This window comes from Carcharodon carcharias, chromosome 3 (genome assembly GCF_017639515.1).
Source record: "Carcharodon carcharias isolate sCarCar2 chromosome 3, sCarCar2.pri, whole genome shotgun sequence".
NCBI classification, from domain to species: domain Eukaryota; kingdom Metazoa; phylum Chordata; class Chondrichthyes; order Lamniformes; family Lamnidae; genus Carcharodon; species Carcharodon carcharias.
The window spans coordinates 53,414,219-53,439,639 of record NC_054469.1 but is presented as its reverse complement, the minus strand read 5'-3'; the positions used below and the strand labels follow the sequence as shown (position 1 = coordinate 53,439,639).

General features: G+C 42.3%; 1 protein-coding gene across 1 annotated transcript in view; it reads right to left on the bottom strand.

Moving 5' to 3' along the window:
- Positions 1–25,421, bottom strand: part of odad2 (outer dynein arm docking complex subunit 2) — a 469,867-nt gene that overhangs the window by 350,280 nt on the left and 94,166 nt on the right. Inside the window, exon 8 of the mRNA XM_041183936.1 lies at positions 3,442–3,659. Within this exon, the coding sequence (XP_041039870.1) occupies positions 3,442–3,659 (218 nt within the window). The remainder of the gene's footprint in view (positions 1–3,441; positions 3,660–25,421) is intronic.

Genomic DNA, 25,421 nt, shown 5'->3' with positions numbered 1-25,421 from the left:
AACATTCACACCACACAAGTGCCAGGCAATGACCATCTCCACCAAGAGAGAATCTAACCATCGCCCCTTGACATTCAATGGCATTACCATCACTGAATCCCCCACTATAAATATTCTTGGGGTTACCATTAGCCAGAAACTAGCCATACAAATACTGTGGCTACAAGAGCAGATCAGAGGCTCAGAATCTTGCGATTAGTAACTCACCTCCCGACCTCCCAAAGCCTGTCCACTAATTACAAGGCACAAGTCAAGAGTGTGATGGAATGCGCTCCACTTGCCTGGATGTGTGCAGCTCCCACAACACTCAAGAAGCTTGACACCATCCAGGACAAAGTAGCCTGCTTGACTGCCACCAAATCCACCACCTTCAACATACACTCCCTCTACCACCGATGCACAGTGGCAGCAGTGTATACCACCTACAAGATATGCTACGGGGACTCGCCAAGGCTCCTTCAACAGCACCTTCCAAACCCCCCACTGCTACCATCTAGAAGGACAAGGGCAGCAGACAGATGAGAACACCACCACCTGGAAATTCCCCTCCAAGCCACTCACCATCCTGACTTGGAAATATATTGCTGTTCCTTGTCGCTGGGTCAAAATCCTGGAACTCCCTCCCTAACATCACTGCAGGTATACCTACACTACATGGGCAGCAACAGTTCAAGAATGTTGCTCACCACCACCTTCTCAAGGGCAATTAAGGATGGTCAATAATTGTTGGCCTAGCTAGCGATGCCCACATCCCATGAATGGATTAAAAAAAACTATCACCATGCTAAATAGTTTAGTTTCAGAAGAGACGTAGCTGCTCAAAACTGGGCATCCATGAGACACTGTTGGCCATCAACAGCAGCTAAATTGTATGCAATCACAATCTGTAACTTCATGGCCTGGCATATTCCTCGCTCTATCACTACCATCAAGCTGGGGGATAAATCCTGGTTCAGTAAGGAATGTAGGAAAGCATGCCAGGGTTAACATCAGGCACACCTAAAAGTGAGGTGCCAACCTGGTGAAGTTGCAACATAAGATTACATGCATACTAAACACTGGAAGCAAGATGCTATGCAATCCAACGGTTCAGATTAAAGCTCTGCAGTCATGTCACACTCAGTCGTGAATGATGGAGGGCAATTAAATAATTGACCAGAGGACAATGCTCCAAAAATAACCCCTTCATCAGTGGGGAGCCCAGCAGTGACTACAATTGAAAAGTACTTCATTAGTTATAAAGCATTGGGAGATCTTTAAATTGTAAAGTTTATTATAAAGTTACGGTCGGGTTGCAGAAGATACTATTCAATGAACCAATCACTTGCTCAATTTATCTTTAAACAGTTATCTCAGCTATTATCTCGATACATGACTCAGCTGGACAGGTAATTTATAATACAGCTCATTTCAACATGAAATAACTCTGAAAGAAATACTAAACTTAACCATAAAATAAGCCATTATGTACTGGAAGGACTTTAAACAAGTTTCTCCACATAGCCATATTCCCCTCTCTAACCCTGTCAGTTCTCCTCAATCGAATACAATAATGGACACAGACAGTTGGAGCTTGCAAAGAGTAAAGAAAAAAAAGTCCGCAAGCCAGACATCCCAAGAAAACTATTATTGATTCAGGAACAGGGACTCACCAAAACGAAGGTAAGCAAGTTAGCAATATTGGAGAAATGAATGGCACTGAAGCACAGTAAATTCACAGGGCCAGTTTGTTTCTATCCCAATATTTTAAAAGAAATAGATAAGAACACTGAAGGTGTCCTAACTATAATCTTCCAAAGTTCCCTACATTCAGGAGTCTTTCCTTTAGATTGGAAGGTTGTGTGTGCCGCTCCACTACTCAAAAAAGTTGGCAGAGGGGATCCAGGGAATGATTGAGCACTTAGCCTAACATCGGTTGTCAGGAAATTATTGGAGTTTATAATTAAGCATAGCATGATTGAACACCTTTAAAATTTTCAGTTGATCAGAGAGCCAGAATGGATTGGTAAAGGCTATGGCCGGGATTCTTCGGTGCCACTATGGCGGAACCCGCCGGGGGCAATGCAGCAGCCCAGCAAAAGTCCATTGACTTTTGGCATGACCTGATGATCCCGGCAGCGGGTGGGGTTGAAAAATTCTGCCCTATGTCATGTCTCATGTCTCATGAAGAGTTGACTGAAGTAGTGGACAGGGGAATTTCTATGGATATTATTCAAACGGGCTTCCAGAAGGCATTTGATGAAGTCTCTTATTAGAGACGGTCAACTAAATTTGAAGCTTATGGAATCGAAGGCAAATTATTGACATGGTAAGGAAATTGCTGAGCAGAAGAAGACAGAAGCCTGGATTTTTGCAGAGTTGTGGAGACTCCGGGCACCTTTAAAAATGATGGGTGGGACCTTGGTCCGGAAGTCCCGCCCCCATTTTCAACACATTCTATTTCCGTGGGAGCAGTGGGGACAGCAACAGGGCATGGCTCCCAAAAGTGGGAGACTTGAACTCAACAGGGCCATTTCAAACTTCATGTTTTATTTTAGCCTACTACCAAGACAATCTGTGTGTTAGGCTTTCCACGAAGTCTGAAAATTTCATAAACTTTGAGTTTTATTTGTGATGGTCTTTGGCCCAGAAACAGTAACAGTAAGAAAAATTTGAATTACTTAGAAGTGTTTGGGGAATCTGTATTTTTTTTTAATGTTTGAAAAAGACTTTTAGGAGTTTGTAAAGCAATCAGTTGTAATTTGTGGATAATTAGAAATACTGGCCCATGTGATCTGGCAATCCTGGACCTTGAAGTGGTACCAAAAAGAAGGAAGTTAAAGTACGGAAGCCGTATGGTAGCCAGATGTGAAGAGAAAGCAGAAGATCTGGAAAGGAAAGGTGGTCAGCAAGCCAAGTAGGAGAGCTGGAATCCTGAGCAATCGGAGAGCACATTTAGGACTGCTGCTGCTGCTGTTTCTTTCCGGAAAGAAGTGCGCCATCATGAAAAAGATTGCACAGGCGGAACCCTGTTTGTGCAGAAGCTGCAGCTTATGGAAATTCAGCTAAGTTCTTGAAGGAAAAGGACTGGGATTCAGCTTGGAAAAACTGTATGGTTGAAACCGCAACCACACAGCAGAGTGGACTGCCTACTTACCCAGTGAAATAGTCTCTACTGTTTCTGCTATAACATGTGTAATTTATAGTAATACCAACCATGATTTGCCTATTAATTTATGTTTAATTTACATTGACTCTGACTCAATTTACAGTAGAAGTTACACAAAGTGGTCTTATCTTGTAATTTCTTCATTTGGGGAGTCATGTGGTTATTTCGGTTTACAGGTCACTATGATTTTGGTAATATATTATAAAACTGAAAATATTTCATTAATCACTTTTATATGAAGGCACACATTGCTCCAAGCTATTGTTCATAATATTTCAAACTCAGTCACTTACAACAGCTGATGGGATGAGTCCAGATTCTTATGTATATAGGGAGTTTCTTCTTTCTTTGTATCCCTTGTCTTAGGCTTTGGGGGTTGCTTCTTTCTTTCAAACTTATTCTTCTCCTGATAATCGTTAAACTTTTCACTCTGCTCAAGTTCCTCACTAACAGGTACTTCTGTTTTCTGGGTCTTACGAGTAGATGGGGGTTTCTTTTGCAGTACAAAATTCTAACAAGAGTAAAAAAAATGATTTATTTCCATATACTAAAACAACAACTTGCATTTATATAATAGTACCTTTAACATAAAGAAAATGTTCTTTACAGAATCAAATGAGTCTTGCACTGGACACATTTTACATATGATTTTCATTTGTTTGGCCTCAACTGAAGCACTATTAACAGGGGAAGTGGTGATGTTGTGGTATTGTCGCTAGGCTAGTAATCCAGAGACCCAAGCCAATGCTCTGGGGACTGGGTTCTGAATACCAACACGGCAGATGGTGAAATTTGAATTCAATAAAAATCTGAAATTAAAAGTCTAATGATAACCATGAAACGATTGTCATAAAAACCCATCTGGTTCACTAATGCCCATTTAGGGAAGGAAATCTATTGTCCTTACCTGGTCTGGCCTACATGTGATGCAATGTGGTTGACTCTTAAATGGCTTAGCAAGTCAAAACTGCTACAAAGTCACAAAATAGGAATGAAACCAGATCGACCGACCTAGGCACCGTCAATCTCAGCCCTGTCGACACTGCAAAGTCCCCCTTACTAACATCTAGTCTGTCTCACAGACTAGTCAAGCAACAACCTGACATAGTCATCCTCAGGATAATCAAATCTTACAGATAATGTCCCAGACACCACCACCTGTCCCACCAGCAGGACAGACCCAGTAAAGGTGGCGGCACAGTGGTATACAGTTGGGAGCAAATTGCCCTGGGAGTCCTCAACATCGACTCCAGACCCCATAAAGTGGCATCAGGTCAAACATGGCAAGAAAACTTCCTGTCGATTACCATGTACTGCCCTCCCTCAGCTGATGAGTCAGTGAGGGTGGCAAGGGCGCAGAATTGGGGGGTCTTTGATGTTCATCGCAAAGAGTAGCTTGGTAGCACCACTACTGACCGAGCTGGTCAAGTCATATGACATAGCTGCTACACTGGGTCTGCGGCAGGTGGTGAGGGAACCAACAAGAGGGAAAAACATACTTGACTTCATCCTCACCAACCTGCCTGCCACAGATGCATCTGTCCATGACAGTATCGGTAAGAGTGAGCACTGCACAGTCATTGTGGAGATGAAGTCCCGCCTTCACATTGAGGATACATTCCATTGTGTTGTGTGGCACTACCACCATGCTAAATGGGTTAGATTCTGAACAGATCTAGCAACTCAAGACTGGGTATCCATGAGGCGCTGTGGGCCATCAACAGCAGCAGAATTGTATACAAAAACAATCTGTAACCTCATGACCCGTCATGTCCCCCACTCTACCAGGGAATCAACCCTGGTTTAATGAAGAGTGTAGGAGGGCATGCCAGGCGCAGCACCAGGCAAACCTAAAAATGAGGTGTCAACCTGGTGAAGCTACAACACAGGACTACTTGCGTGCCAAACAGCAAATGATACAGCTAAGCGATCCCACAACCAATCAGATTTAAGCTCTGCAGAGGAGGCAGGGCATAGTAATATTGTCACTGGACTATTAATCCAGAAACCCAGGGTAATGCTCTGGGGACACGTGTTCGAATCCCACCACAGCAGATGGTAGAATGTGAATTCAATAAAAATCTGGAATTAAAAGTCTAATGATGACTACAAAACCATTGTTGGTTGATGTAAAAACCCATCTGGTTCCCTAATGCCCTTTAGGGAAAGAGATCTGTTGACCTTACCTGGTCTGGTCTAGCCTACATGTGGGTCCAGGCTCACAGCAATGTGGTTGACTCTTAATGCCCTCTGAATAAGGGATGGGCAATCGATGCTGGCCTGGCCAGCGACACCCACATCCTATGAATGGAAAAAAAAAGTCCTGCTACATCCAGTCACACATGATGGTGGACAATTAAATAAGTCACTGGAGGAGGAGAATCACAAACATCTCATCCTCAGTGATGGAAGAGCCCAGCATATCAGTGCTTCTTCAGCCAGAAGTGCCAAGTGGATGGTCCATCTCAGCCTCTTCCAGAGGTCCCCAGCATCACAGATGCTAATCTTCAGCCAATTCGATTCACTCCATATGATATCAAGAAATGGCTCAAGGCACTGGATCCTGAAAAGGCTATGGGTCCTGACAATATTCCAGCAATGGTACTGAAGACTTGTGCTCCAGAAATAGCTGCGCCCTTAGCCAAGCTGTTCCAGTGCGGCCACAACACTGGTATCTACCCAGCAATGTGGGAAAGTGCCTAGGTATGTCCTGTACACAAAATGCAGGACAAGTCCAACCCAGCCAGTTATCGCCCCATCAGTCTACTCTCCATCATCAGTAAAGTAATGTAAGAGGTCATCAACAGTGCTATCAAGCGGCATTTGCTCAGCAATAACCTGCTCACTGATGCCCAGTTTGGGTTCCATCAGGCCAGTCAGCTCCAGGCCTTATTACAGCCTTGGTTCAAACATGGACAAAACAGCGAAACTCCAGAGGTGAGTTGAGAGTGACTGCCCTTGACATCAAGGCCGCATTTGACCGAGTGTGGAATCAAGAAAGCCTAGCAAAACTGGTGTCAATTGGAATCAGGGGGAAAACTCTACACTGATTGGAGTCATACATAGCACAAAGGATTGTAGCTGTTGGAGGTCAGTCATCTTGGCTCCAGGGCATCACTGCAGGAGTTCCTCAGGGTAATGTCCTCAGCCCAACCATCTTCAGCTGTTTCATCAATGACCTTCCTTCCATCATCAGGTCAGAAGTAGGGATGTTTGCTGATGTTTGCACAGTGTTCAGCACCATTCACGACTCCTCAGATACTGAGGCAGTCCATGTCCAAATTCAACAAGACCTGGACAATATCCAGGCTTGGGCTGGCAAGTGGTAAGTAACATTCGAAACATGCAAGTGTCAGGCAATGACCATGTCCTGCAAGGGAGAATCCAACCATTGCCCCTTGATGTTCAATGGCTTTAACATCACTGAATCCCCCACTATCAACATCCTGGGGGTTAGCATTGACCAGAAACTGAACTGGACTAGCTAATATAAACTGTGTGGCTACAAGAGCACATCAGAGGCTAGGAATCCTGTGACGAGCAACTCACCACCTGACTCCCCAAAGCCTGTCCACCATCTACAAGGCACAAGTCAGGAATGTGATGGAAAGCTCCCCACTTGCCTGGATGAGTGCAGCTCCCACAATACTCAAGAATCTTGACAATATCCAGGACAAAGCAGTCCACTTGATTGGCACCACATCCACAAACATTCATTCTCTCCACCACTGACGCACAGTAACAGCAATGTGTACCATCATCAAGATGGACTACAGGAATTCACCTAGGCTCCTTCGACAGCACCTTTAAAGCCCACAACCACTACCATATAGAAGGACAAGGATGGCAAGATAGATGGGAACACCACCACTTGGAAGTTCCCCTCCAAGTCACTCACCATCCTGACTTGGTAATATATATCCACTTCTTCATTGTCGCTGGGTCAAAATCCTGAAACTCCCTCCCTACACCATGTGGACTGCAGCGGTTCAAGAAGGCAGCTCACCATCACCTTCTCAAGGGCAACTAGGGATGGGCAAGAAATGCTGGCCCAGTCAGTGAAGCTCACATCCCGTGAATGAATAAAAAAAAAATAAAAAATTAGGCACAATTCTTGGTACCACCTTTAGGAAGGATATCAAGGCACTGGGGAAAGTGCAGAAAAGGTTTCATGGTTCCAGGGATGAGAAACTTCAGTTACAAGTATAGTTTAGTGAAGCCAGAGATGTTCTCTTTAGAGAAGGTTGAGAGGGTATTGAGACAGAGATGTTCAAAATCATGAAGGGTCTAGACAGAATAGATAGGAGAAACTGCTCCCACTGGGAGAAGGGTCAAAAAACCAGGGAACATTAATCTTTTTAGCAAAAGAAACAAATGTGATATGAGGAAAATAATCTTAAGGCAGCATGATTTAGTCCATTTAGGAAATGGCTGGAACTGTCTTAAATTATTTTACTTAGCATTGAAGTTAAAACAATGGGAAAACAAGCTTAGGTTGACAAGAGAGGGAGAATTCTAATCCATTGAGCCACATTTTTAACTTCTGAGGATGCTGGTGTGTTAAAATGCAAGGTTTTAGGAAAAACCTTCCAAGGAGTGGCAATCACCATCGGAGTGCCTCTCCATTCCTATTTGCTTACTTTGCACCAGAGTTCTGCATTTCTCGCCTGAACTTCTGAACCAGGCCTCCTCAGAAATGTAGAGTGTACCTGTTCTGGGAGTCCCTACTTCAAAGGGCAGGACCATCAGGGGAAGCCAAACCATGTCCCCTTTTTACTGTACTAGCTGCGATATCCTGATAAGTTTAAAGGTCCGAAAGCCACTTTGAGAAGCTATGAAGAGAAGGTAAGTGTGAATTGTGAGGGGGTAGAGTATGGTGGCAAGTAGTTGAGTGCAGGGGTAGGGTGGCAGATAAGTTGGTGGGTGAGGAGGTAGGTGGCAGGTGGGTGGGTCAGAGGGTAGGGTGGAAGGTGAAGGGGTAGGATGGGAGGTAGGTGGGTGAGGGGTAGGGTAGCAGGTAAGTGGGTGAGGGGGTAGGGTGGCAGTTAAGTGGGTGAAGGGATAGCATAGGTCGGGGGTAGTCAGGTGGTCAGGAGGGTAGTCATGTTGTCGGGGTGGGGGGTGGGTGTTGTCGGGTCGGGGTGAGGTAGTCTGGTGGCTAGTGGTGAGATGGCCAGGTTGTCTGGTGGAGATTTGTTGGGGGGGGGGTTGGGGCGTCAGCAGTATAGTTATGCAAGAGTTAGAACTGATCTTAATCCTTCCAACATTTCTTGGGTAACTATTCAGGTGAGTTGGAACCGCCAAAATCTCTGACTTTAACTCGGAGCTTCGGAGGGTTCCATTCACTGGGGAATTGCCCATTGGAAGTCCAAACTTCCATGACAATTCCCATGTTAATGCTTCGGGACTTCTGAGGGGTCCTCCAGTTCATATTGTTGGGCAAGGGGGTAGAGGGGAGGTCCCTCTGGGTACCACCACCCAGAGATTGGAAAGTCTGGGCTATGATGTTTTAAACCATCTCTTTAATTCAAGGTGAAATGGAGGGAAGAGAGTCATGTGATCTGCCATGATTCTGCCCAACAACAAGCTGTTTGGCTTGGTCACCAAAGGGGCAGGCGGGGCCCAGGCGAAGCTCTTGAAACATACATACCATGTTTCACGCCTGAAAACAAAGGCAAGAGCAGCTGGTTAAATTTTCTGTCTCAGTTTCTTTGAGCAGAAAGAGAGAGGACTTTCAGAAAGACTGGAGCTAGTGTGATCAGCAGAGAGAGGGTGCTGCCTTTCTGTGGACTACTAGGCAGAGTGAGGAAGGGGACACATTTTCTAATTGAAGAAACACACCCTTAACAATCTAAACACTCCAAAAGATGTGTCCTGGTGTGGCCGGGGAATAGAATTGCCACAAGCGGCCCTTACATTGGTAGTCAGTTCGGGACTTTTCTGAAAACTGACAGAAACGCCTTTTGACAGTCACTCGGTTACAACTCACTGAAACAGGGAGAAGTGAACCCATTGGAAGCTGAGAGTGATGTTCGGCTGGTTCCTGTAAAAACTGCAGTTCTGCAGAGAGCAGAAAAAAGTTTTTTTTGTCAAAGCTTTTCGTCTTGCACTCATAATTTTTTTTTTCATTCATGAAATGTGGACTTTGTAAGGACAATTTGCAAAAGGAACAACAATTTATACCACATGAAAGGAGAGTGCTGATTGGCTGGCAAGTGGAATCTGATTGGTATAAGCGTTGCCATGGAGAATGCACCAGTTGATGGTGGCTGACAGTTAACTGCCAAGCATTGTTTGAAATTTAAGCCAGGCAGCTTGATTCTGATACCTCAGGGCAATGCCTTGACCAATGAACCAGCGAATGGCTGTCACTTAATTTGTTTTGCTTAAACAGACGTTACCTGTTGTGTAACAAAATGGTGTCCCCTTTGCAAATTGTCCTTCAAAAAGCTTCAATAAAAAGTCTCTTATTTCAGCAATACTCAAATATAACAATGGTGTGGGGTTTTTAATTGTGTCAAAAACTTAAAAGGGGGGGTATCTTTTTCATAGTTTAGAGTGCTAGTTGCCTACTAAGTAGTATTTAGACGATGTTGCTTTTAGTTCGTTTGTTGTAGTAAAGGTCTTAAGATGGTCACTACGAATTCAGATACGTTTTTATAAGTTATCAGTCTCTACGGGGATCATAACAGGTGCTTCACATGTCTGAGAGATAAAGAGACAAAGAGCAGGGAAGAAAATGAGGATGGAGGAAGAGATGAGAGAAGAGGGAGGTAGGTAGAGATTGAGAAAAAGACGAAGGGAGAAATTAAAGAGGTTTCGTTTGGATCTAGACTAAAGGATCCTATCTTCATGTTCTAGTACAACATTTTATATGTTTAAATTCCTTACAACCTGTTTAAACAGAAATAAGAAGGAAAGTTAATAGAGTTTGCTGTGTTTTAAAAATACATTAATTGCTATATGTTGCCTACAATTAAGATTTTCCTCAATAAAAGTAAATGTTGACTTAGAGGATAGAGCGAGAGGAGGACTCTGGGACAGGCAGTCAGCAGCAGAGGAGTCGGGAGTTGAAAAGGAGCGCGAGAGGAGTCAGGAGTTGAAGAGGAGCGCGAGAGGAGTCGGGAGTTGAAGAGGAGCGTGAGAGGAGTCGGGAGTTGAAGAGGACCGTGAGAGGACTCAGGAATTGACAAGGAGCACAAGAGGAGCCGGGAGTTGAAGAGAAGCGTGAGAAGAGTCGGGAGTTGAAGAGGAGAGCGAGAGGAGTCAGGAGTTTGTAGGGCCTATATTCTGTAACAATGAGGAGCAGGGAAGAAGGGCCCAAGAGTAATTGATATTAAGTGCCTTCCAAAAGGTTTAATTTAATTTAAAGGGGTAAGTCATTGCAGGAGAGCTCAAAACCGTGGTGTGCTCCTGCTGCTCTATGTGGGAAGCTGGGCACATTTCCAGTGCCCGGGGCAAGCATGTGTGCAGGAAGTGTCTCCAGCTGCAGCTCCTGGAAGCCCGAGTTTTGGAGCTGGAGCGGTGACTGGGGACACTGTGGAGCATCCGTGAGGCAGACAGTATCGTGGATAGCATGTATAGAAAGGTGGTCACACTGCAGGCAGGAAGGGAATCGGTGACCACCAGGCAAAGCAAGAGGACTAGGCAGGCAGTGCAAGAATCTCCTGTGACTATTCCCTTGCAAAACAGATATACCACTTTGGATACTGTTGGGGGGAATGGCCTCTCAGGAAAAAGCAACAACAGCCAAATTTGTTGCACCGCGGTTAGCTCTGCTGCACAGGGAAGGAGTAAAAAGTGCAGGAATGCATTAGTTATAGGAGATTCAATTGTAAGGGGAATAGAAAGGCGTTTCTGTGGCCGTAAACAAGACTCCAAGATGGTATGTTGCCTCCCTGGTGCTAGGGTCAAGGATGTCTCAGAGCAGCTAGAGGACATTCTGAAGGGGGTGGGTGAACAGCCAGTGGTCGTGGTACACATTGGTACAAATGACATATGTAAAAAAAGGGATGAGGTCCTAAAAGCAGAATATAGGGAGTTAGGAAGTAAGTTGAAAAATATGACCTCAAAGATAGAGATCTCAGGATTACTACCAGTGCTATGTGCCAGTCAGAGTAGAAATAGCAGGATATATCGGATGAATACGTGGCTGAAGAGATGGTGTGAAGGGGAGGGTTTCAGATTCCTGGGGTATTGGGACCGGTTCCGGGGGAGGTGGGACCAGTACAAACTGGACAGATTACACCTGGGCAGGACCGGGACTGATGCCCAAGGGGAAACATTTGCTAGAGTGGTTGGGGAGGGTTTAAACTAAAATGGCAGGGGGATGGGAACCTATGCAAGGAGTCAGAGGAAGGGGAATCAAAGACAAGAACAAAAGACAGAAAATGGAATAAGAAAAGTGATAGAGAAATCAAGGGCAAGAATCAAACAGGGCCTCAGTGAAAAATAGTGGGAATGGGACAAGTAATGTTAAAGAGACAAGCTTTAAGGCTTCGTGCCTTAACGCGGGGAGCATTCACAATAAAGTGGATGAATTAACCGCGCAAATAGATGTAAACAGTTCTGATATAGTTGGGATTATGGACACATGGCTGCAGGGTGGCCAGGAATGGGAACTGAACCAACAGGGGTATTCAGTATTTAGGAAGGACAGACAAAAAGGAAAAGGTGGTGGAGTTGCATTGCTGGTTAAAGAGGAAATTAACGCAATAGTGAGGAAAGATATTAGCTCCGATGATATGGAATCTGTATGGGTAGAGCTGAGAAATACTAAGGGACAAAAAACATTAGTGGGGATTGTACATAGACCCCCCAAACTGTAGTGGTGATGTTGGAAATAGCATTAAATGGGAAATTAGAGACGCATGTAATAAAGGAACATTTGTAATTATGGGTGACTTTAATATGCATATAGATTGGGCAGATCAAATGAGTAACAATACGGTAGAGGAGGAATTCCTGGAGTGTATACAGGATATTTTTCTGGACCAATACATTGCCGAACCAACGAGAGAACAGGCCATTCTCGACTTGGTATTATGCAATGAGAAAGGAATAATTAGCAATCTAGTTGTGCGAGACCCCTTGGAGATGAACGACTATAATATGACAGAATTCTTCATCAAAATGGAGTGTGGCGTAGTTGATGCTGAGACTTGGGTCCTGAATCTTAATAAAGGAAACTACGATGGTATGAGGCACGAGTAGGCAATGATGGATTGGGGAGCGTTACTTAAAGGGATGACGGTGGATAGGCAATGGCAAACATTGAAAGAGCGCATGGGTGAACTGCAACAATTGTTTATTCTTGTCTGGCGCAAAAGTAAAACAGGAAAGATGGCCAAACCATGGCTTACAAGGCAAATTAGAGATTGTATTAGATCTAAGAAAAAGGCATACAAATTGGCCAGAAAAAACAGATCTAAGGATTGGGAGCAGTTTAGAATTCAGCAAAGGAGGACCAAGGGATTGATTAGGAAGGGCAAAATAGAGTACGAGAGTAAGCTTGCGGGGAACATAAAAACTGACAGTAAAAGTTTCTATAGGTATGTGAAGAGAAAAAGATTGGTGAAGGCAAACATAGGTCCCTTACAATCAGAAACAGGGGAATTTATAATGGAGAACAAAGAAATGGCTGACCAACTAAATACATACTTTGGTTCTGTCTTCACAAAGGAGGACACTAATAGCATACCAGAAATGTTGGGGAGCACAGGGTTTAGTGAGAGGGAGGAACTGAAAGAAATCAGTATTAGTAGGGAAATGGTGTTGGGGAAATTGATGGGATTTAAGGCCGATAAATCCCTGGGGCCTGATAATCCACATCCCAGAGTACTTAAGGAAGTGGCCCGAGAAATAGTGGATACGTTGGTGGTCAGTGATTCTATAGACTCCGGAACAGTTCCTACAGATTAGAGGGTAGCTAATGTAACCCCACTATTTAAAAAGGGAGGTAGAGAGAAAACAGGGAATTATAGACCAGTCAGCCTGATGTCGGTAGCGGGGAAAATTCTAGAGTCCATTATAAAAGATTTAATAGCTGAGCAAGTGGAAAACGGTGGTAGAATCAAACAGAGTCAGCATGGATTTATGAAAGGGAAATCATGCTTGACAAATCTACTGGAATTTTTCGAGGTAGCTAGTAGAGTTGATGAGGGGGAGCTAGTGGATGTGGTTTATTTGGACTTTCAGAAGGCTTTCGACAAAGTCCCACATAAGAGATTGACGTGTAAAATTAAAGCGCATGGGATTGGGGGTAGTGTATTGAGATGGATGGAAAACTGGTTGGCAGACAGGAAACAAAGAGTAGGAATAACCAGGTCTTTTTCCGAATGGCAGGCAGTGACTAGTGGGGTACCGCAGGGATCGCTGCTGCGACCTCAGTTATTCACAATATATATTAATGATTTAGATGAGGGAATTAGATGTAATATCTTCAAATTTGCAGATGACAGAAAGCTGGGTGGGAGGGTGAGCTGTGAGGAGGATGCAGAGATGCTTCACTGTGATTTGGACAAGCTGAGTGAGTGGGCAAATGTATGGCAGATGCAGTATAATGTGGATAAATGTGAGGTTATTCATTTTGGTAGCAAAAACAGAAAGGCAGATTATTATCTGAATGGCTATAAATTGAAAGAGGGGAATGTGCAACGAGACCTGGGTGAGCTTGTACACCAGTCGCTGAAGGTAAGCATGCAGGTACAGCAGGTGGTAAAGAAGGCAAATGGTATGTTGGCCTTCATAGCAAGAGGATTCGAGTACAGGAGCAGGGATGTCTTGCTGCAATTATACAGGGCCTTGGTGAGACCGCACCTGGAATACTGTGTGCAGTTTTGGTCTCCTTATCTGAGGAAGGATAGCTTGTTATAGAAGGAGTGCAGCGAAGGTTCACCCGACTGATTCCTGAGATAGCGGGACTGACATATGAGGAGAGATTGAATCGATTAGGATTATATTCACTGGAGTTCAGAAGAATGAGGGGGGGTCTCATAGATACCTATAAAATTCTAACAGGACTAGACAGGGTAGATGCAGGAAAAATGCTCCCGATGGTGGGGGAGTCCAGAACCAGGGGTCACAGTCTGAGGATATGGGGTAAACCATTTAGGACTTAGATGAGGAGAAATTTCTTCACCCAGAGAGTGGTGAGCCTGTGGAATTTGTTAACACAGAAAGTAGTTCAGGCCAAAACATTGTATGCTTTCAAGAAGGAGTTAGATATAGCTCTTGGGGTGAAAGGGATCAAGGAGTATGGGGAGAAAGTGGGAGCAGGCTATTGAGTTGGATGATCAGCCATGATCATAATGAATGGCAGAGCAGGCTTGAAGAGCCGAATGGCCTACTCGTGCTCCTAGTTTCTATGTTTCTATAGAAGTTAAATGCTTTAAATAACAAGTCAGTTGATGTGAGAGAGATGAAGAGAAGAAAACTGAAAATAGTTTGCTATACCTGAAAAGGAATGCGAGGGAAAAAAAAATCAAACAATTCTAAATGATAGTTTACTCAATACTTGTATAAATAATCATGGAAAATGAAAGATTTTTATTAATTTTATCCATCCTAATCTATGGCAAATAATACTATTCTAATGCATATTTTTGATCCTGAAAAAATTAACTGTGGAGTATACAATCTTTTTTTTATTCGTTCATGCAACATGGGCATTGCTGGCTAGGCCAGTATTTATTGCCCTTCTTCAGAGGGCATTTAAGAGTCAACCACATTGCTGAGGGTCTGGAGTCACATGTATGCCAGACTAGGTAAGGACTGCAGATTTCCTTCCCTAAAGGATATTAGTGAACCAGATGCTGTAATCAATAAATTTTAAATACTACTTTTCTGAAGTATTTTAAAGATTGAGAACAGTAAGCTAGGGTCAGATATAAAACAGGACAGCATCAGTTTTGAGTTGTCTTGACAGCACAACCATCAATATTTAATTAAATACATAGTACCAGCAAACCTGATTCCAATACTGGCTAACAGAAATACCTGGAAAAACTCAGCAGGTCTGGCAGCATCGGCGGAGAAGAGCACAGTTGACATTTCGAGTCCTCGTGACCCTTCAACTGTTCTGTTGAAGGGTCATGAGGACTCGAAACGTCAACTGTGCTCTTCTCAGCCGATGCTGCCAGACCTGCTGAGTTTTTCCAGGTATTTCTGTTTCTGTTTTTGTTTTGGATTTCCAGCATCCACAGTTTTATGTTTTTATCCAATATTGGCTGCCTTTTACACGTTTCTTATTATGACTCCTATTCTAAATATTTTTATTCAGGGGGCCACTTACGTTAGCTAACCTTAGTGCACATTATTTGATTAATCCTGTTTGCAAAAATCTTAACAATTGGTGCAGAAAATATTTGAGAAACCTATTTTTTTATTCAATGCACCTGACTAGTTGCTTTAATGTAGCTGTGTTTACAACCATTTTTTCTTTCGTTTAATCTATGCCCTTTTGCATTATTCTTCACAGTTCATTTTACATTTCTAGTTTAATATCAGTTAACATTAATATCATTTACATATTTGCATATTCTTCCATACATTTTCCAATACAATAAAGTGAAAAGCACCAGTCTCTGTATGAAACAAAATGTCGATATTCCTCTGTCCAGATCAAAGACATTTTCACATGGTTGAAGGTCAGTGGTGGTCCAGGTGGGGACTGAAATATTACTCAGGCAGTGGGACAGCTGTCAGCATCACTATGCACTTGTTCCTTCTTTCTCTGCCACTATCTATCTGATTTCAAGCAGCTTTGCAGAAAACACAAGCCCACATTGCTACCAATCGATTGAGTCATTTTATGTAGCTTCGGCAGAGGTAACAGATGCAGTACAAGTTTAAGAAGCTTTCAGTAAAGTTACAATAGGTTTTGCTAGTCTCCTTTCTTCCACAAAAACATATTTGAAAAGAAATGCTGCCGCTGCTTGTAGCTATTCCTACCAGAAGATCTGCTGTCACAGTATGTCACACTCATCTGTCTTTTGACATCCTCACACATCCACTGTAGCTCAACTACGCCTAGGTCAACCATTCTTTCTGCTGCTCTCTATTTTGCTCTCTAGAAAAGATCTCTGTAGCTTTTCAGCTCTGATCACATGGCCGAAATACTGACATTTTCTTTTCTGGGTGTCACTTTTAGAGTTTCTTTCATTTGTCTTATGGACTGCAAATAGAATTTTTATCATACACTTTTGCATACACATTTCGAAGACCTCTATTTTCTTCCACAGATGTTCAATTATTATCCAAATTTCTGAGGCATACTCGTGTGGATATAATGTAGCATCTTATGAATTGTGAAGTGGACCACACTTGCTAACCGATCGGCACTCTCTACTTATGCAGTATAAATTTGTTTCCCCTGACATTGGTATTTTCTTGCAAATTATCCTGATGAGTGCAAGCTGAAAAGCTTCGACAAAACAGTCTCTTTTCTCAGCAATACTCAAGTTCTGTAGTACCAACCGACTATGTCCTGAACTCTTGCACCAGGCAGGCAATACTCCCGCTCTTGGCTGCAGACTACGATGTCTATCCCCACTGACTATACTGTCGCCTACTACCACTACATTCCTATTAACTCCCGCACTTGAATGGCTTCCTGTGCCATGGTGCCATGGTCAGTTTGCTCAACCGGCCTGCAGCTGCTACTTTCAACCATACAGGTTGCAAGAACCTCGAACTTGTTGGATATTTGCAAAGGCTGAGGCTCATCCACTTCCACCTTCTGGGTCTACATACCTGCCTCACTCGCAGTCACACCCTCCTGTCCCTGACTACTGAGCAAATCAGAAGACACTATCCTAAGGGATGGCTGTCTCCTGGTACAAAGTGTCTAGGTAACTTTTCTTTTTCCTAATGCATCGCAGTGCCTGCAGCTTGGCCTCCAGCTCAATGACTCTGAACCGAAGCTCCTCAAGCCAAGACACTTACTGTAGATGAGCTTACCTTGGATCACAATGGCGTCAAGGAGATCCCAAATTCTGCAGTTGCAACACGTCACCTGCACTGCCATCCTTATTATGTGTTAATTAATTTATTTTCCTAATTATTTTATAATTAATAAACACTGCTACTCCAAATAACCTTTATTACTGCTAGTAAACCTTACCGCAACTAATGAAACCTTACAATTACAAATAAATTATGCGAGATTTGAAGACAAATGAGAAAAATATTCACCAACCAATTACCAACCTGTTTTCTTGTGATGTCATACTTTGATTTCTCTCAAAACATGGTTGCTCCACTTTGGAGTGGATTGGATTGGATAACTCTTCTAGCTACTGCTGACTATCTTTAGGTCGTCTTTTCGCCTGCTCTTCTAAATGCTTTTATGCAGCACCTTATTGAATGCCTTTTGGAAATCCAAATCCACTGAGCAGAATTTTCTGCCTGTCAGGCGGGCGGGCCTGACTCAATATCCGGCGGGCATGAAGCCAATCCCTGCAGAAGAATCGGGCCCCGCCGCCATTTTATGTGGACGGGCCAATTAAGGCCCATCCAGCGTGACGTCCGGCGGGAAGAGCTATGCGCTTCCTTTGTGGGTGGGGGGGATGGGGATTCTCCAAAAGCAAGAGTGCGCTCTTTCGCGCATGCACACAAAAGAGCACACATCTCTTACACTTTCACTTTTAAAAATATGAAAAATAGAGAAAAAAAAATTCCCTAACATGTCCTCCTCATGTGACACATGAGATGTGACATGTTCATAATTTACATAATAAGTTTATTAAGCTTTTTAAAACCCTACATGAAACCTCATCCCGCCGGTGGATGAGGTTTCATGTTTTTTCTATTACCTGCCGGGGCTCCTGGACTGCCCGCCATCCTTAAAGTTGGATGGGCAGGTCCTTTAATTGAATAATTGATCTTGTCAATGGCCTCAATTGGCCATTGACAGGTCGGCGTGCCCGCAGCTGATTTTGCTGTGGGCCCGCCTTCTTGAAAATTTAAATGGGCTGGGATGACGTCGGGAGTTCCGCCCGATGTCATCCTGAGTCATTTTACGTGTCGGCAAGTGGGCCCCGCCCCCTGCTCACCAATAGCAAAATTCTGCCCACTATATCTACTGGTTCCCCTTTATTCACCCTGCTTGTTACATCCTCAAAGAGCTCTAATAAATTTGTCAGTCATGATTTCCCTTTCACAAAGCTATGTTGATTCTGCCTGACTGTATTATGATACTCTAAATGAGCTGCTACTACCTCCTTAATAATGGATTCTAGTATTTTCCCAATAACACACGTTAGATTAACTAACCTGTTTTCTGTCTCCCTCCTTTCTTGAATGGTGGTGTTAAATTTACAGCTTGCAATTCCACTGGGACCTCTTCAGATTCTAGGGAATTTTGGAAGATTGCAACCAATGCAGCCATTTCCTTTAAGACCCTAGGATGTAGGCCATCAGGTCCAGGGGACCTGTCAGCCTTTAGTCCCATTCATTTTCCTTGTACTTTTTCTCTAGCAATTATGATTATTTAAAGTTCTTCCCTCCCTTTTGCCCCCTGATTTTCTATTATTGTTAGGATGATTTTCGTGCCTTTCACTGTGAAAACAGATACAAAATACTTGTTGAAAGTCTCTATCATTTAATTGTTTTCCATTGTTAATTCCCAGTCTCACCCTCTTGCGCCAACACTCATTGTTGTGATTCTTTTCCTTTTTATATACTTTTACTGTCTGATTTTAAAATTCTTGCCAGTTTTCTCTCATTCTCCAGTTTCTCCTCTTAGTTTTTTTTTCAATCATCCTTATCTGGTTTCTAAAATGTTCTCAATGCTCATCTTTGTAGCAAGGTAAATCTTTTTTTTCAATTTGATACCATCCTTAACGTCCTTAGTTAGCCACAGATGGTGCATCCTTCTCATGTACTCTTTTTTTCTCAAATGAATATATTTTTGTTGAGTTATGAAATGATCCTTAAATTCCTAGCACTGTTTCTCTACAGTCTTACACTTAAACATATTTTCTCTGTCCACTTTAGTCAACTCTGTTCGCATGCTCTTTTAAGTGCCTTTATTTAAGTTCAAGACACTAGCTTCAGACCCACATTGCTCACGCTCAATCCGAATGTGACGTTTTATCATGTTATGATCACACCCTGGAGGATCCTTTACTATAAGGTCATTAGCTAATTCTGTCTCACTACACATTACTAGATCTAAAATAAACTGTTCCTTGGTTGGTTCCGGAATGTATTGTTCTAAGAACCTGTCCCAAATACACTCCATGACCTCATCCTCCAGGCTACTTTCCCAATTTGATTTGTTCAATCTATGTGAAGATTAAAATCTCCTATGATTACTGCAAGCCCCCATCTTTTCTTGATTTATACTCTGTCCTACAGTGCTGTCAGGGGGCCTATAAACTACTCCCACCAGTGACTTCTTTGCTATTTCTTATTTCAACCCAAACATTCTATATTTTGATTCTCTGAATCAAGATTATTTTTCACTCCTGTACTGAACTTGTTTTTGATTAACAAAGCTACCCCGCCTCCTTTTGTTTTCTTCCTGTCCTTCCAAAATGTCAAATGCCCTTGAATATTCAGGTCCCAGCCATGGTAGCTTTGCAATCGTGTCTCTGTAATGGCTATCATATCGAATATGCACTGGATCTAGACACACTGGTGGAATTTGGAGCAAGGGTCACCGGTACCTACTCTACCACATTTCCATCATACTGCAGGGCCAAATATTTTAGCTCTTGTGTGATCAAATCTTGGATAAGCCCTTGAACGTAACCTTCTGACTTAACCCTATGTCTCAAAGTAGAAGAAAGAGCTTGAAGTAAAGATCTTGAGAGGCATAAGCTCTGATATCGCTGCAAGAGATCCTCAGGGTAGTGTTATAGGCTCAACCACTTCAGCTGCTTCATCAATCAATGACCTTCCTCCATCATAAGATCAGAAGTGGGGATGTTGGCTGATGACTACACAGTGGTCAGTACCATTCGCAACTTCTCAAGATACTGAAGCAGTCCGTGTCCGCATGCAGCAAGATACGGACAACATTCAGGCTTGGGCTGATAAGTGGCAAGTAACATTTATGCCACTTAGGGAGAGATGGTTGCCTAGTGGTAATGTCAATGGAGTAGTAATCCAGATGTAATCCAGCCCACTGCTCTGGATTCATAGGTTCAAATCCCACCATGGTAGCTGGTGAAATTTAAATTAACAAAAACAATCTGGAATTGAAAGCTAGTCTCAGCAATGGTGACCATGAAACTCATCGATTATTATCTGCCATCCTTATCTGGTCTGGCCTAGATGTGACTCCAGCTCCATAGCAATGTGGTTGACTCTGAACTGCCCTTTGAAAGGCTGAGTAAGTCACTCAGTTCAAAGGCAACAAATGCTGGCCTTGCCACATGCCATGAAAGAATAAATTACATAAGTGCCAAGCAATGACTATCTCCAACAAGATAGAATTCAACCATCGCCCTTAGACATTCAACAGCATTACCATTGTTGAATACCTCACCAACAACATCCTGAGAGTTACCATTAACCAGAAAATAAATCGGACCAGTCATTTATTACAATGGTCACAAGGAGACAGTGAATTCTGTGGCAAGTAACCTACCTCCTGTCTCCCCAAAGTCTGTCCAACATCCACAAGACACAAGTATATTGGAATATTACCTACTAGCCTGGATGAGTGCGACTCCAGCAACATTCAAGGAGCCTGACACATTCCAAGACAAAGCAGTCCACTTGATCAGCATCCCATCCTTAAACATTCACTTCTTCCACCACAAGTGCACAATAGCAGCTGGGTGTACTATTTAAAAGATGCACAGCAGCAACTCACCAAAGCTCCTTTGATTGTACCTTCCAAACTCTCAATCTCTACTACTGGGAAAAAAAGGGGTAGCAAATGCATGAGAACACCATCACCTGCAAGTTCCCGTCCAAGCCATGCACCATCCTGACTTGCAGCTATATCATCATTCCTTTATTGTCGCTGGGGCAAAATCCTGGAAATCCTCCTTAACAGCATTGTGAGTATACCTATATCACATGGACTGCAGCAGTTCAAGAAGGCTGCCACCTTCTCAGGGGCAATTAGGAATGGGAAGTAAATGTTGGCCTTGCCAGCAGCACCCACATCCTATGAATGAGTTTTTAAAAAGCGATCTGTTTGGCAAATGTGGCACTCATCATTGAATAGTTGCCAGTGTGTGCAAGTTGTTAGATGTGGGATTGAGGTTTGTAGTAGTGCCAAGCATGAGGATGAGGTGAAACATAAAATGTTAGGTCTGAGGCTTGATTTATAGAGATCATTGGTTGGTGAATAATAGGGTGTGGTGATTGAGCAGTGTCTGAGGCTAGTGGTACAGTTGGTAGGATATGGCATTTGAAGATGTATTCAATCACCTTGACCACTTACGTGAGGTCACTGAACTACTTGCAGTATTGCATCCAGGTCCTCGGGATTTGACTCCTGGCATTGACCTCCACAATTATTTCCTTCCGTTGTCTTTTGAAAGTGTGCCTAGAGGGCCTCCTGGTCCCCTGCAGATCCAGAACATCTCTCCTACTTTCCATCTACTCCCCTAAGTTCTCCTGTACAACTTGAGAAAATCTTGGAGCTTGCTCTCTCCCCCGTTGTACCAATCTTAATTATTTCTCAGGTCAGACTCACAATGCACCTTCCTTTGGTACAGGCTTGCTTTAAGCTGTGCAGGCTAATTTTAATTGTTTACAGTTTTGGACCCCTTGCTGATGATTGCAGCCACTGGATAGTGCAGTTAGCACTATCTGGCTGCATTCAGCAATCATTCAAGTGAGCAAGGAGAATTAAGTTGGCGTGCTATCTCCATTAGATTGATTGTCGGGTGCTAACTGCATATAGCAATCCCCAGGCTTATTTTGATTGATTGTCGGGTGCTAACTGCATATAGCAATCCCCAGGCTTATTTTCAGGGCTCTCAAATTTGGCTCCCAATGTTTTTTTTGGTCAATTAAAATAACAGTTAATACATGGACTTGTATGCAATTCAGAAACAGAAGAAATAATCAAAGATTCTGATTTGTTCTCTCTGGCTGTCACCTAGAATATGTCTAGAAAAACGTCATTATTCTCCTAGAGTTAGAATTATAGTATAAAGGAGGAATGGTACAAATCATTATATGTAGGGCACACATGCTTATGTTTAGAGGCAATTATGGTGAGATTATCTATATTAGAGAAATAAGGTGCTCTCTACCTGCTTTATGCTGCCATTAGAAATAACAGCACATTACAAAGGTTAAATCATTTAATAAAGTGGCCTCTCAAGAAACAGAAAATAGCAGAAAAATAAATAATTAGAAAAACATTAAAACAGTAAACATTCATGTTGCCGTCAATCATTTGGGTAGTGATCAAATTGCTCTGTTTCATACATTTACATATTTTTGCTATAATTTTTTTTACATATAGAAATATTTAATATATAGATTCAGAAGCATATATGTAAGAGTGATCTTTGTAAGAATTTGTCATGCTAAGACCTTTAATTTGATTTGTACACACTTAAAGGCTCAAAAGCAAGCTGATGCTCAAATCTATGAACAGGGCAGATGCAGGCAGCAACAAAACCGTAGATTTTATTTTTGCTCTCCATCCTTGCACAATTTACTGGAGTTAAGACTTGCTTATACTGCTGTTTTACAGTTCACAAGATCATAGTAAATATGAATAAATGAAATCCTGTGTAAGAACATTTCAGAATAAATTACTGAGTCGGGAGCTCTCATTGTAATTGCTAGATTATTACCCTAAGATAAAAAAAATGTACAGTTTTGTATTAGTAAATACTCCTATCTATGCTATTGCAGAGACTGGGAAAACAAATTATTGCGAAATCATGGTGGATTCATTTTTTCAACACAAGTTTTAGCCCAGGAGGACAGCTTTCATATTTAACTGAAGTTTGATTTAACAGCATATAAACCTAATGTTCATACTGCTACCTGCTTGATGGCAACCCAGCCTGTTTAAACTAACAAGTAATTTTTCAAGCTGCTCAAGAGAAGAAAAATGGCTGCCACATTCCTTGACTGCTTAGACATTTTGGCCGTGCAATAGTCTCTCCCTATCTACCTTGTCTGCTCCATAAGAACTAAATGAAAAAACTCTCATTAACAGATTTAAAACTTAATGCATGTCTAGTATGTAGGAGAGGGCCACAGATCAATTTTTAAATTAAATCTTCAATTAGTTCAGATCTCAAGAAAATATTCTTTTGAGTTTATAAAGATGCAAAAAGAGTTCATGAATTTATCAAATTCAACAGAATTCAGTATGTGAATCTGATATCTGTTACAACACTAACAGGGCATTATTATTATTATTATTATTAAGCACAACATAGTTTAGACCACAGACAGCAAAGTATGACTGGGGATCAGCCAGTCAAACCAATGCTAGAAATTTTTATACGGAAAAACATACTTCCTTGATACCCTCAGTTACATGTAGCCTTTGAAGTCAGTACCACAACCTGGCATGACAAGTTTTATATTTATTAGCCACTAGGTGGGGCGTTCTAACATAAGCAAAAAAAAACCCCTGATGTAACCAACTCACCCCATGAAGATAGATCTCTTGCAAACTTACTTGTACAGCTTGTTGTACTCATTTACTATGCCAATGGATAGTATAATGGGCAAAGGGATAAAGAAGGGCATTGCAAAAATAATACAGCTGCGTTTCAATTTCTACTTCGCAGCAGTCTGACAATATTCAACATTATTTTGTAGATTATGGCCATATCTTTGACCAAAAGTTGTGGCATTAACAACTAAGCTCTGACTAAAGAAGGCCGTAGTTCACTTTGTAATGTAAGAACTAACATCTGGATGGAGGGAAAGAAGGAAAGGTATAATGAGCAATAGTTTTCATTGTTCTAAAGGTATTCCCTAGTTCAATACTGAAATATTAAAAGTTTAACCATGAATAATCAATTGAATTAATTCAATTAATGCTACAAAATTAGTTCTTCCTTTAAAGACAAATACAAAATAATTGCGAAATACCACAGATGCACGTTTTTTTAATCTCTTATTTTCAATTTGGGTGATTTTTTTTCCAAGGTAGAAGCACAAATTATTAAATCCATGTATTTATGAATTGTTTCACATCTTAAAGTTCTAAGATTAACATAAAAGTGTCTTATTCTCAATAGCCAGAATAAAACCTAGAAATGCCCCCAAGGTTTATGTGCAGACCTATGAATTCAGTGCTGGTATTGAAAATTGAGCAAATTAAATGCCTTGAGCTACATTATACAAACCAGAGGGAATAACTGTTTCACTCAAATATAATTTAACATTTCTAAAATCTTTTCATGATATGTTTGAAGCTAGTCCATCTGCAACCCATCATCAGTGAATCTTTAAGATCTATTTTCAGACGTGTTATTCAGCAATGGAAATTAAAAATATACTTTTATAACAGAATTTCATTTTTTTCAAAATTAAAGGCAGAGGCTAAAATGTCTTCTTAGAAATACATAAAAGTGAAAGTAGCAAGCTAATTTGCCAAGGGTGATATCTCATAGTCCTAAACCTTACACAATTCACCATTATAATTTTATTTACAAAACTTATTGAATATTACAATGGAAAACAATCAGTTTTGTAGCCAGTGATAAAGATTAAAACAGTACAGGATAAGATATTACTATTAAAATATATACAGAATACATATTTCTAGGCAAGTGCGGCTGCTTTCTCAGGATTGAGAAAATTCGTACAAAGGGTGGAATTTTCTATGCCCGCTGGCGATCAGTAACATGAGCGGACAATATGGCGGAATTGGTTTCACAACAGCAGGAAGGTAGGTCATGATTGCCCGCTCAGCCCACCAATGGCAGGCCACATTTCCCGCCATCGGTTGTCGGGAACCTCACTGTAATACATCAGCATATCATTATCAGGCCATCCCACCAGGCTCTTGCAACCCCGCTGGATCATCCGTCCACTTTCCCACCAACGTGTTTTACAACAGCACAGAGGCGACGTGCACTCGGCAGCCTGCACTTTGGGTGAACTGCAGGTGAGTGCACAGCAACGTTCTGCAGAACTCGCCAGGGTCGCCTGTTGCTTTGCATGCTTCAGGGGCACCGGTGGGAGTCGGGTTAAGTGCCGCCCTTACCTTGTGAAGGTAAGGGGGAGTGGAGGCAAGCGCAGCCCTGCCTCTGAGGTGACTTGTGAGGGTGAGGGGAGTGGGGGGCAGGTGCAGCCCTGCCTCTGAGGTGACTTGTGAGGGCAG